A 10,931-nucleotide genomic window follows, 5' to 3' on the forward strand; every position below is an offset into this window, starting at 1 on the left:
ATATGTTAGCATAGTAATTCTGTTATCCAGATACTTAAATCTTTGAGATGTCACATCTCATATATCAAAATTAAAGTTTTGAATGTACGTTATCTAAAATTAGAATAAAAAAGATATGTTACTTTTTAATTTAATTTGTCATCGGCTTAAATATTAGAGTATAATAAATGTTTGGTCTTTGTCGTTTGTCAAAAGCAACACTTTTCATTCAAATTGTTTCAAAATTACCAGATGACCATCATTGTTTGTTAAAGCGTTCGAATTTGGGTCTTTTTCTCTATAAGTCATTAAAAAGTTTCGTTGAATGAAGAGCATTTTTGTCTATTAAGGGTGCGTTTGGTACGCAGACTGAGTGGGACAGGACGAGACAAAAATAAAAGTCTCATGTTTGGTGTATCATGAGATAAAAGTGAGATGAGACAACATGGGACAAAAGTAAAATTGAGTGAGACTATTCTTGAGTTTTTTTATTCCATCAAAAAAGATAGAACAACATGAGACTAAATTTGAGATTACAATATTGCTCTTATTATTTGATATCAAAATACAAACCTAATTTAGTTGCATTCTCTTTCTTCTTTTTCACAACCTCCATTATCGATTCCAACATCAATTCTTGAAATGTTAAACTTTTGACGATGGCATGACAAATATTATTTACAATTGTTGTGTTTAAACTTTTTAAATTATGTGCGTATTTTAAATTTATGATTTGACAAATGTTATTTACATATGGTATTGGAATGTTAAAAAAAAGTATTGATATAATAGATTAAATAATTTAAATATATTTTTGGTTGATTTGTTGTCATTTACAATCATTATATGATATAAAATAACATTAAACAACATTTAGAGGTAATATGGTCATTTTAACAGTCTTATCATGTTCTGAGTCGTACCAAAATAGGACAAACAATTAGTCTTGTCATGTATTTTTCTGTCTTGTCCTGTTCTCTCTCATTTAGTCTGCATACCAAACACTATCTTATTGATCTTTTTTTTATATCTTTTATCCAATAAAAAACAACAAGAACAAATTTCATAAAATCATTTTTGATTGGCTAAAAAAATGCCTCTTTATCTAATGGAATTTTTAAACAATTATTACAATAAGAAACCAAATCCAATGTTTATGGCGAACAACAATGACAGTGTAAATCCAAAACTATAGGGATAAGGTTATATGAAAATCATAATTAATACAAAAAAAATATTTATGAAAATTCTAATTCAAATTTATATGAAACAAATAACTTTTCTTTCTTTTTAAGGAATAGTATAAAAGCAATAATAAATCAATAATATCAACAAAGAAAGAGAATATTTTTGAAAATAAAAAAATAGTGACGATATTCATGTCATGTGCCCCGCTTAATTAACCCTTAAACTTGTCCGTTTATGAACCATTTTTATGGAAAGTCAACCGGACAAGGGTTCTGGTTCCTATCAACCCTCAAACCCTCCAATATCGCCATCATCTCCACCATCCATCTAAAAGAGCAAATTATGTGGATCCCCACCTGGATATTTTCCATGGTCCAAGTGGGGTCTTTATTTACATGCCACATTCTTTTATTGCAAATTTGTATGCAAAGTAATAAGTCCATCTTCAACTTAAAGACACTCCAATTTATGGTATGAAAAAAAAAAACATTAATATTCGATTCCATTATCTTTGCCAACTTTTCATTTCAAATTCAACAAAGGAGAGGAGTTTAAACTTTGCCTACATTCTCTCCATCCTCCATTTCTTCAGTCACCAATTGGTTTTCGCACACAGCTTGCAAAGCAGGTCTTACTTCACCCACCTGCTCATCAAAAACACAACAGGATTAGGACCTATTTTTGTCAACACACAGAATTATATTAAGCTACCAAAGTCTGGATACAAGTTCCACTCACCTTATCATCTTTGTCGCTATTCGTGTTGTTTTTTATCGACAAGGCTTTCAGCTGCTTCTTTAGCTGCCTTATACTTGTGTCATTTAAACTCTTAGGCTTCTCGTCCACAGCTTGGTCGTTAATGTTTTTATTCTCTTCAACTGCAACAACGACTGATCCGATGTTCTCATTGTTGTTTGAAGTCATTTTCCTTATAGATGTTGGGTGATCAATCGCATCAGTTGCTTTCATTGGAACTTGATTTTCTTCTTTAATTAAAGAATCATCACCTACTGACTCCAGTATTATTTCCTCAGCATAATCCATTGTCTGTTCGGCTTCTTGATTGACCTGTTCAGAGTCTCGGTCTATGGTGCTGGTGGGCATTACATCAGTAACATATTTCTCAATTACAGACTCTTCAGCAGGAGCTTTGTTTGGCTCTTGCTCGACAAAATCAACGAGGACCACATCATCTGTAATTTCAAGACAATAATCATGTTACAAACAATTTTACTTCTTAGATTGGAATTAACCAAGGATATTCTCAGTGTTAAAAAGAATCAAATCTCCCACCATATTTGAAAAAACTACAAAAACATCTGGACATATGTTGATTTGTATAAGAGGTAAAACTTACCATTGCTCTCCAGGATTTCATTATCCATCTCTGAAACACCAGAAGATGTATCTTCAAGTTTCATTCTCGAAGAACCATTTAGATTCTCAATGTCCAAGGAAATGGCATTTTCATCAACATTGTTAGCTTCTGAAAGAAATTTCAGCTAGATTAGAACTTGAAAAAAAAATCAAAAGGTTGAACTATGCATTTTAAGCGCTTTTCACCTGATAAAAGGATTGCTTTATCATAGAGGAAGCTGTCAGAGTGTTCTTCTGGAACCAAAACAGCATCTGGTTTTAGATTGTCTGCTTGACCATCTTTTTTTTCAGAGTTATCAACTTCATTCAGGACAAGCTTCCCTCCATCATTTTGTGTCTCTTCTGAATCCAGGTTCACACCTTGCTCAAAGATTTCAACTGATTGCACCTCTATTTTATTGTCTATCTCCCCATAACAGTCTACCTTCTTCTCTCCACTTTCAAGTGAAGCATCCACGTGCAGGGCCTCCTTAATCTCCAAATTTTGATCACTTTCATCAACAACAAGAACATCAAGTTTCTCAAACGCATTGCAGATATCTTCCACTTTTGCCTTTGAAACACCAGCATCACCATTTTCAACACTTCCTTCCCCAACTTTATCTTCTGTGTTCTCAGATGATATGTTTGACTCAGAGAGTATTTCCATAGAATCAGAACCTGAATGTTTTACAACTAATGGCTTCAGCTTTAATTTGAATAAATGGTGCATAACTAAGAAAGACAGTAATTGACTAATTATTATTAGATCAATTATTCTCTGCTTCTAGAATAGAAAGGCTTTGCAGTGAGAGTTAAAAAGATTCAGGTTTAACTTCTATCTAGCCTGTTGTTTTAAGGATGTGAATAAAAAGCTAGCAAAGACACAGTTACTTGATAATCTGATTGCCCATATACAGATAAGATTTCTCAAATATATATGCCCAAATACAGATAAGCTTTCACAAATATATATGCCCATACACAGATAAGCTTTCTCAAATATATATCTACCTTAGTACAAATTAAAAAATGTGCATAACATAACAGCCAACTTATTATATGTTAAAAAATATGAGCCTGTTAGTAGTGTCAAACACATACCTGAGACCACACTTTTCTCTTGATCAGGGTGACCCAAATCCTCTTCGGATGCTTCACTCGCTTCATCCAAAAACTTATCAATCTTCACAGGTTCACTTCTTTCCCTCTCTATCACACCTGGCTCTGCAGATTTCTTTGCAGTTAACCTTGTTGATCTTCTTGTGCTGTACACTCTCTGCACAGTAGTTTCCTTTTTAACAGTGTCTTGATTTAATGCTGTAGTCCCCCTCCTCCGGCTATATGTTGCAACTGCTGCAGGTGTATTTGGTATGCACTTCGTCTCATGTTCCACCAAACATTCGTTTTTTGCAACTTCTTCACACTCATTCAGTTGACTCCCCACATTCCGGCAAGAAGTAGTCGGAGCCTTCTTTCTGATGCTGGAAACCATCGGAGTTTTCAGTTCATTAACCTCTCCAGCCAATTGCCTCCTTACTCCACGACCAGTTGTCCTGCTTGCTGTTGCTGGCACAGACTCTGCTTCTGTTTTCTTCACCTTTTGCCGAGCAGAAGTTCTACAGCTTGTGCGAGGAACTCTAGGTGACGTGATGTCAATCTTTTCAGGCGATTCAATTGATGATCCAGCACTTTCAGACCGTGAAGGTTTCAAGATCTCTTCAATACCTTCAACCTGGTGATGTATAACACAAACAAACAATTCTAAAATCAATACAAGAAAACATGTGTACACCGATGCTAATATATGTTTTGTGTATCAACCAATACAGGTGATAATCTAACGGTACAACGACGTTTTTTTGCAGCAGACCAACAGAAACAAGACGCAACTAAACAGATCGAATTCGTGTGTATCTTTTTGAAAGTGAACGCAATGAGAAGCATAGACCAATCGAATTAAATTGAGAAACTTATCATCACATAAGATTTGATGGCATCGGCCACAAAATACACGAACTAATGCAAATATAGCGATATGTTGAGATCACTACTATTTTACATAGCATTACAATGCTTCTTCGACATTTATACAATGAACACAATGCTTCACCAATAGAATAAGTTCGAGGTTTCAAGTTTTTTTCAATACTAATTCAATAAGAAGCAGAATCGGATGAGATTGAAGTCAATTAACTTACAGTTTCAAGAGATTTGAGAGCATCGGCCATGGCAATGTTCGTCATGTTTGCAGGAATCTTATTGAGCTTGCAGAGAGCTTGAAGCTCTCTTCTGTTAAGGGTTTGGAAATCCATGAGTTTTGGATTAGGGAAGTGGAATCGAAAATCAGGGTTTGAATTCGACGAAGATGGATCGATATGAGCGAGAAACTCAAAATGCAATGAGGAGGCAGTAAGCATAGAGGGATATTTATATACCAACCCTAATGCGTTATGAATACCGTTAGAGCGCGGAGATTTCAAAATTTAATTTTTAATTTATTTATTTATGCATTACTATTTTTTTTTTACTTTCATCATCGTTATTTATAATTTTGGTTCAAATAAATATTTCTATAAAGAATTATAGCATGACAAAAAAATCGTTTATTTCATTTGATTCATATAATGAAATATGTGAAAAGAATTAAAATTTGAATGAATTGTAATGAAATTTAATCATGTTTGATCATTCATTTTGTTAGCACAAATTATAAAATGGATTATATCAAAAGAATTTGAATCTGTGTGTTTGGTTCGTTGAATAAAATAGTGGAGGTGGTGGTTTTGGCGTTGGTGCTGATGACGGTAGTGGTGGTGGTTACAACGACAATGGTGGTAGCGGTAAAAGCGACAGTTGTAGCGATGATTACATCCATATGGTTGATGGAATGAAATAAATATAAGAGGGTGTTTGGTTCATGAAATTTGGTGGAATTGGAATGTCCAAATCTTTGACCAAATTCCAAATACCATGTTTAGTTCATAGAATAGATGTGAAGGAATCCTTCCAATTCTAACAAATTTCTTAAGTCATCGATTCACAATTCCACCGCATATACCATGGATTTCAAATTCCAATCCGACAAATTCCCTAGCTCTCATCCAAATTCATCGACGTTGTATCTCGATTTGTTCTGTTCTGCTATGTTCGATCTCCTTTGTTCGATCTCGTTTAAAACTAGGAATGACAGCGGGTCAGGTTCGGGCCGGTTATTGGTATCCCCGTCCCCGAAATCGATAACTAAAACCGTCCCCGTGACCTCCCCATCAGGTCCCCTTGGTTTCCCCGATCCTCGTTGGGGAACTCGTTAAGGTAAAAATCATCTTTTTCCCGTTTACCGTTGGTTATAACCGAAACCCGAAACAGATCTAAAAAAATTACAATATGTTAATTTTCACAACTAAAAGTAAATTATATTTTTTAAAGATGCAAGTTTAAATGTCTCAAACATAATCGAACCAATTATGTATTAAATTACAATATAAAATTAAACAGAACTTCAAACATCATACAACTAAAACAATGATTTCACAATTAGACAAATAAACTGGACTTTTTCGTGGGCTTTATTTGGGTTGTTGAAGTAAAGTGGAAAAAAGTTTTTAAATTTTAATGTTACTATTTTCTTTTAATGATATTATATATATATATATATGTGTGTGTGTGTGTGTGTATGTGTGTGTGTGTATGTATGTATGTATGTATGTATATAAATTAAAATTAATATATATACACATATCAAATAGGGGTGGGCGCGGGCCTATGATCACCGTCCCCCCCTGTCCCCATTAAATTCATGAATTTGTCTCCGATCTCCGCCCCGTCCCCGATAAGATGTTCCCGAACCCGACCTGAAAGTTTCGGTTTTCGATTTTCATCATCGGTTTCGGGTTTTTTTTGTCATCCCTATTCAAAACTGCTCGATCTCATTCACTCTGCTCGATCTGGTATGCTCTCTCTCTCTCTCGTTCTTTCCATCCTAAAAAGAATTTTCTCGAAATGCCATCTATATAATTTTCTTGTTAAATTCCGTGAACGAAACAAAAAAATCCAATTCCGTTAAGAATTTCATTCCAATTCCATCCAACCAGACACAATCAAAAGACATGGTTAAATTCCATCAAATTTCATTCTATTCCCTCAAAGTCAAATTCATTTGATGAATTCCAATTCCATCGAATTTCATTCTACGAAACAAAACGCCCCCTAAAAGTATAGTAGTTTTTTTTCTTAAAAGATGGTTTGAAGGAATTAGAATTCCTTTCTAGAACCCATTGGAGTTACATTTGGTCATATGTGGAATTTGGATACCTTACTAAAACTCAAAATGTGAATCAAACGCATAAATGAAATGTGATTAATGGAATTGATCATTCCAATTTTTTCAAATTTCATAAAATCAAACAGCCTCTTAGTTTAATATTTACAAAAAAAATATTCCATCGTTTCCATTTACTTATTATCCATTATCTCTTACCCTAACAGGTGCTAATGTCATGCGATATAGCAATGTTTGGCATTGATAAATTAGTTGGTTAATTAATAATGTTTAACAAAAACTAGCTGATAAGTTAATCAAAAAATATAAGATTGACAAAAAAAATATCATGTTAAAAAATTAGTCAGTTGTAACATTATATTATATAATTAAACAAAGTATTGATAATATGATATGTTAACTGATACAAGTCATAAGGTAAAAAATATTGAACAATATATTGACTCATTAAATATATTAAATAATAATAATAATTAATTTAATTAGTAATTTGCAACTTATAGTATTATAACTAATAAGTGATTAATAACTTAATATTAAACACTAATTAATAATCTTATATTAATTCATAATTAAAATTTAAAAGTAATATTAATTAATAGTTAAACTTAAATTAATATCAATTAATTATAAAAGCAAAGTTTAATTTTGGTCCTTAACATTTGTTATTTTTGACAGATGTTATCTTTAAACTCCAAAAACTTAAATTTGGTTCCTCATGTTTATCGACTTTCAACAGATTTTGTCCGTCTACCAAATGAATGTTAATTTTTTCGTCAATTCCAATTAAACGAGGGACATATAGATCTTTTTATTCATTTCTAATTTTTCATCAGAAATTAAAAAAAAAAAAAAGAATTATATTAAATTATACACCCACACCTACACACAAATACATGCTAACAATTATGTCCACAAACATCATTCTCCTACCCTAATTCTCAAAATTGAAACGAGTTTCAATTCTTTAAATCACTGTTCTATATGTTTTTATGTTAGGGTTTGTATACCAGTTTTTTTGACGTATCTTCAACAACTGAGAATCTTTCTCTGTATACACACTCATAGGTATACAACTTTGAGGTTGTATTTTGATTTTAGTGGTATAATGGAGTCGATAAAAGTTGAGAAATGGATTGTTTTTATATCATTTTGAATCGAGGGTAAGGGAGATGATGTTGTCGCATATGCCAGGTTGGGGAAGACATACGGGGTGGGTGGGGTATTTCAAGATATGTATCACCCCCACCCCCACTCTCATCCAGATTTGTCGCCACCACCATCCCTTCGTCCTTTTCCCCCCACATCCTCGTCCCACCGCTGTCACCATACACCACTGTGACCAACACCATCCATCATCTTTCTCCGTGCATTGTCGTTTCTTGCAAAAGAAGGGTAGATAAACTTAGGATGGTATTGATCAATCAGTAGCGTTAGGTTTTTAGAATGCCAATAAAACATATACAATTTAAAATTTTGTTTTGCTTGTACCACAATTTGGTTATGTTCCATAACTTGTTGGGTTTATGTTTACATATTATTTGTCTAATATTACATTCAACATATCTTTGTTCCTATTTCAATATTTGTATAGGTTGGCTTAAGTACTTGATTTATTGATTATAGGTTCTATTAATGTATTTATTTGTTTTCTCGAAGGCTCAAAGCTTCGATTAATGTTTTTGGTATTATTTGATTGTAGGCATAATATTGTTTTTGGATGTAATATTGATGATTATCGTTGATGTTTATAGATGTAATATTGATAGGCAATAGATCGTGTGAGAAAGAAAGTTATGACAGAGCCGATTAATCCAGGGTGACCCCCCGCTTTACAGATAGCCTGAAGTAACAGCATTTGAAACTCCGTAGCTACACGAGGCTTTTTATTTCTATTTGGATTTGTTATCTTCTGGTACTTTTAAACCAACCTTAAACCAATCAGGTTGGTGGTACAATTTTTAAACTCATCTTCAACAGTGGTTTACATTTCTGGTATAGGACTAGGGTTCTAATTGGAGGTCTAATTTTGATTTTGCTTATTTGATGTGGGTTGCAGGTATAAGATTTGATCAGATAAGGGGTTTTATATTGTGTTTGAGTGTGTATTTATTTGTGCGTGGGTTTTAATAGGCGAAACCGCGGAAGGGTGGGATTTGATCGAAGGAAGGGCGGGGTTGTGTTTGAGTTCTACCCACTGGTTCCGTGATCTGAGAAAGATGAAAGTGTGGGATCGATTGGTTTTATTTTGGTTTTGGTTTTGGGTTTTTTCGATCTGTTACAGGTTTTTCCGTTTTTGGTTTTGGGGTTTCTTTCAATATGTTGGCCAGAGAAGATGACCAAGGGGGAGGATTGGTCGGAGAAGATGATGGGAAAGCGAGGGTTGGCCGGGGAAGATGATTGGAAGGGGACTGTTGGTCGGAGAAAACGATGGCGGTGGTTGGCCGGAGAAGATGATTGTGAATTGATGTGTTGAAAGTGAAAGTAAATATGATTTTGTTTTATTCTTTATTTATTGTTATAGTATGAAGATATTATTATAAAATATAAATTTAAAAATATTCTAATTTTTTTAAAATATATCAAATTAATTATTTAAAAATTATCGTTTTTAATAATTCTTTTAATTTAATTTTTTATTATAATTTACTTTAAGTTTGAAGTTTTTAATTTTTGGTAAAAAAATATTTTTTATATAAATAATAATTAAGTATTTTGTTAAAATTTTATATTTATTTTAATTATATTTTAGATTTTTTATATCTATACTATATTATAAATCATTTGAGAAAAAAACATTTTTTTATGTACAAACTATTGTTTATTAATGCATATTACTTAAAATTTAAGATTACAAGTAAATTATGCATAAGTACAACTTATTAAAACTTTATGTTTAAATTTATGTAACTAATCACAGATAAACATAATCAAATAAAAAATAAACATCCTATGTTAAATATAAAAAATGTAAAATATAATTAAGATCATCATTGAGTTTTAATAAAATAATTAATTATTATCTTTATAAAAAATTATATTATTAAACCAAAAATTAAAAAAAAAAATGAATTAAAGATATACACAAAAAAGGAGAAATTTTAAATATATAGTTCATTACTAATATCAATATTTTTTTAATTTTTTATTATAATATTCATATTTTATTCAAAAATAAAAACATTATTGTTTTCTTAAAACCATATAAAACCGTATTATAATATTGACCGAGACAAAAAAAAAGCAAAACACTAAAATCGAGATGTATCTGGCTGCATTGTGCATGCGAGTACCCTTCTAGTTTAAAATAAGATATTTACCATGTATTTAATTATATTTATTTATAGTTGGTTACACAAATTCAAACATGGAATTTTAATAAATTGTACTTATACACAATCTACTTGTAATCTTGAATTTTAAGTAATATGCATCAATAAAAAATATTTTATATATAAAAAATGATTTTTAAAAGTTTTTATCAAATACTATAAAATATAGTATAGATAAAGATTCCTTGATTGAATAATCACAGGTGGATCAATCAGGGTTGTTGGATACGGGATCCTCGTAGTAGGCAACATATATTGAGAAATGTTTTCTGGACTGAAGAAATCTGGAGCCATGGGTTGGTTGGACAATTTTGTTCTTGATGGAAAGAAAAATGACAACCACAATGATTAAAATTGCAATTAGTTTAGGGAAAAGTCTAAAAAAATCCAATCAATTTTTTGAAACAAATAAGTCCTTGGACATTCCAAAACATGTTAAACAATTCATTGGACAATTTTTTGAAACAAATAAGTCATTGGACGATTTAAAACATGTTAAATAACTAATTGGACAATTTTTGAAACAAATAAGTCATTAGACAATCCAAAACATGTTACATAACTCCTTGGACTTTTCTAAAACCTGTTGGATATATTCTTATGACTTGTACAACTAGTTAAAATGGTAAAATAGTGGAAAAAAAATCCAAAAAAACCCCAATGAATATTCATATTTTGAACGATTAAGTCCCTAAACATTTGTTAAACAAAAAAATATTTAGATCTATAAAATTAAACAAATATAACAAAAAAATACTTACATTTACAAAAAAATAATTATATTTAAATTTTTT

At 31.6% G+C, this 10,931-nt stretch overlaps 1 protein-coding gene across 1 annotated transcript; it reads right to left on the reverse strand.

Annotated features, from left to right (window-relative positions):
- Nucleotides 1-1,631: 1,631 nt before the first annotated feature.
- Nucleotides 1,632-4,844, reverse strand: LOC112528314. The gene is made up of 6 exons (XM_025139314.1): nt 4,725-4,844; nt 3,628-4,258; nt 2,731-3,204; nt 2,525-2,653; nt 1,906-2,360; nt 1,632-1,811 (listed from the first exon to the last, which is right to left on the reverse strand). Exons 1-6 carry the CDS (start codon nt 4,836-4,838, stop codon nt 1,719-1,721), a joined length of 1,896 nt encoding a protein of 631 aa, XP_024995082.1. The 5' UTR covers nt 4,839-4,844; the 3' UTR covers nt 1,632-1,718.
- Between the last annotated feature and the right edge of the window lie 6,087 nt (nt 4,845-10,931).

Source organism: Cynara cardunculus (assembly GCF_001531365.2).
Source record: "Cynara cardunculus var. scolymus isolate 2C chromosome LG 15, CcrdV1, whole genome shotgun sequence".
Taxonomy (NCBI): domain Eukaryota; kingdom Viridiplantae; phylum Streptophyta; class Magnoliopsida; order Asterales; family Asteraceae; genus Cynara; species Cynara cardunculus.

What these genes read in the sequence shown, in the direction of transcription:
- LOC112528314 (XM_025139314.1), bottom strand. Translation starts at nt 4,838, where the DNA reads ATGGATTTCCAAACCCTTAACAGAAGAGAGCTTCAAGCTCTCTGCAAG. An exon ending in AGAGAAAAGTGTGGTCTCAG is followed by an intron (nt 3,205 to 3,627) that starts GTATGTGTTTGA and finishes TAAAACATTCAG; the next exon opens with GTTCTGATTCTATGGAAATA. An exon ending in TAAAGCAATCCTTTTATCAG is followed by an intron (nt 2,654 to 2,730) that starts GTGAAAAGCGCT and finishes AATTTCTTTCAG; the next exon opens with AAGCTAACAATGTTGATGAA.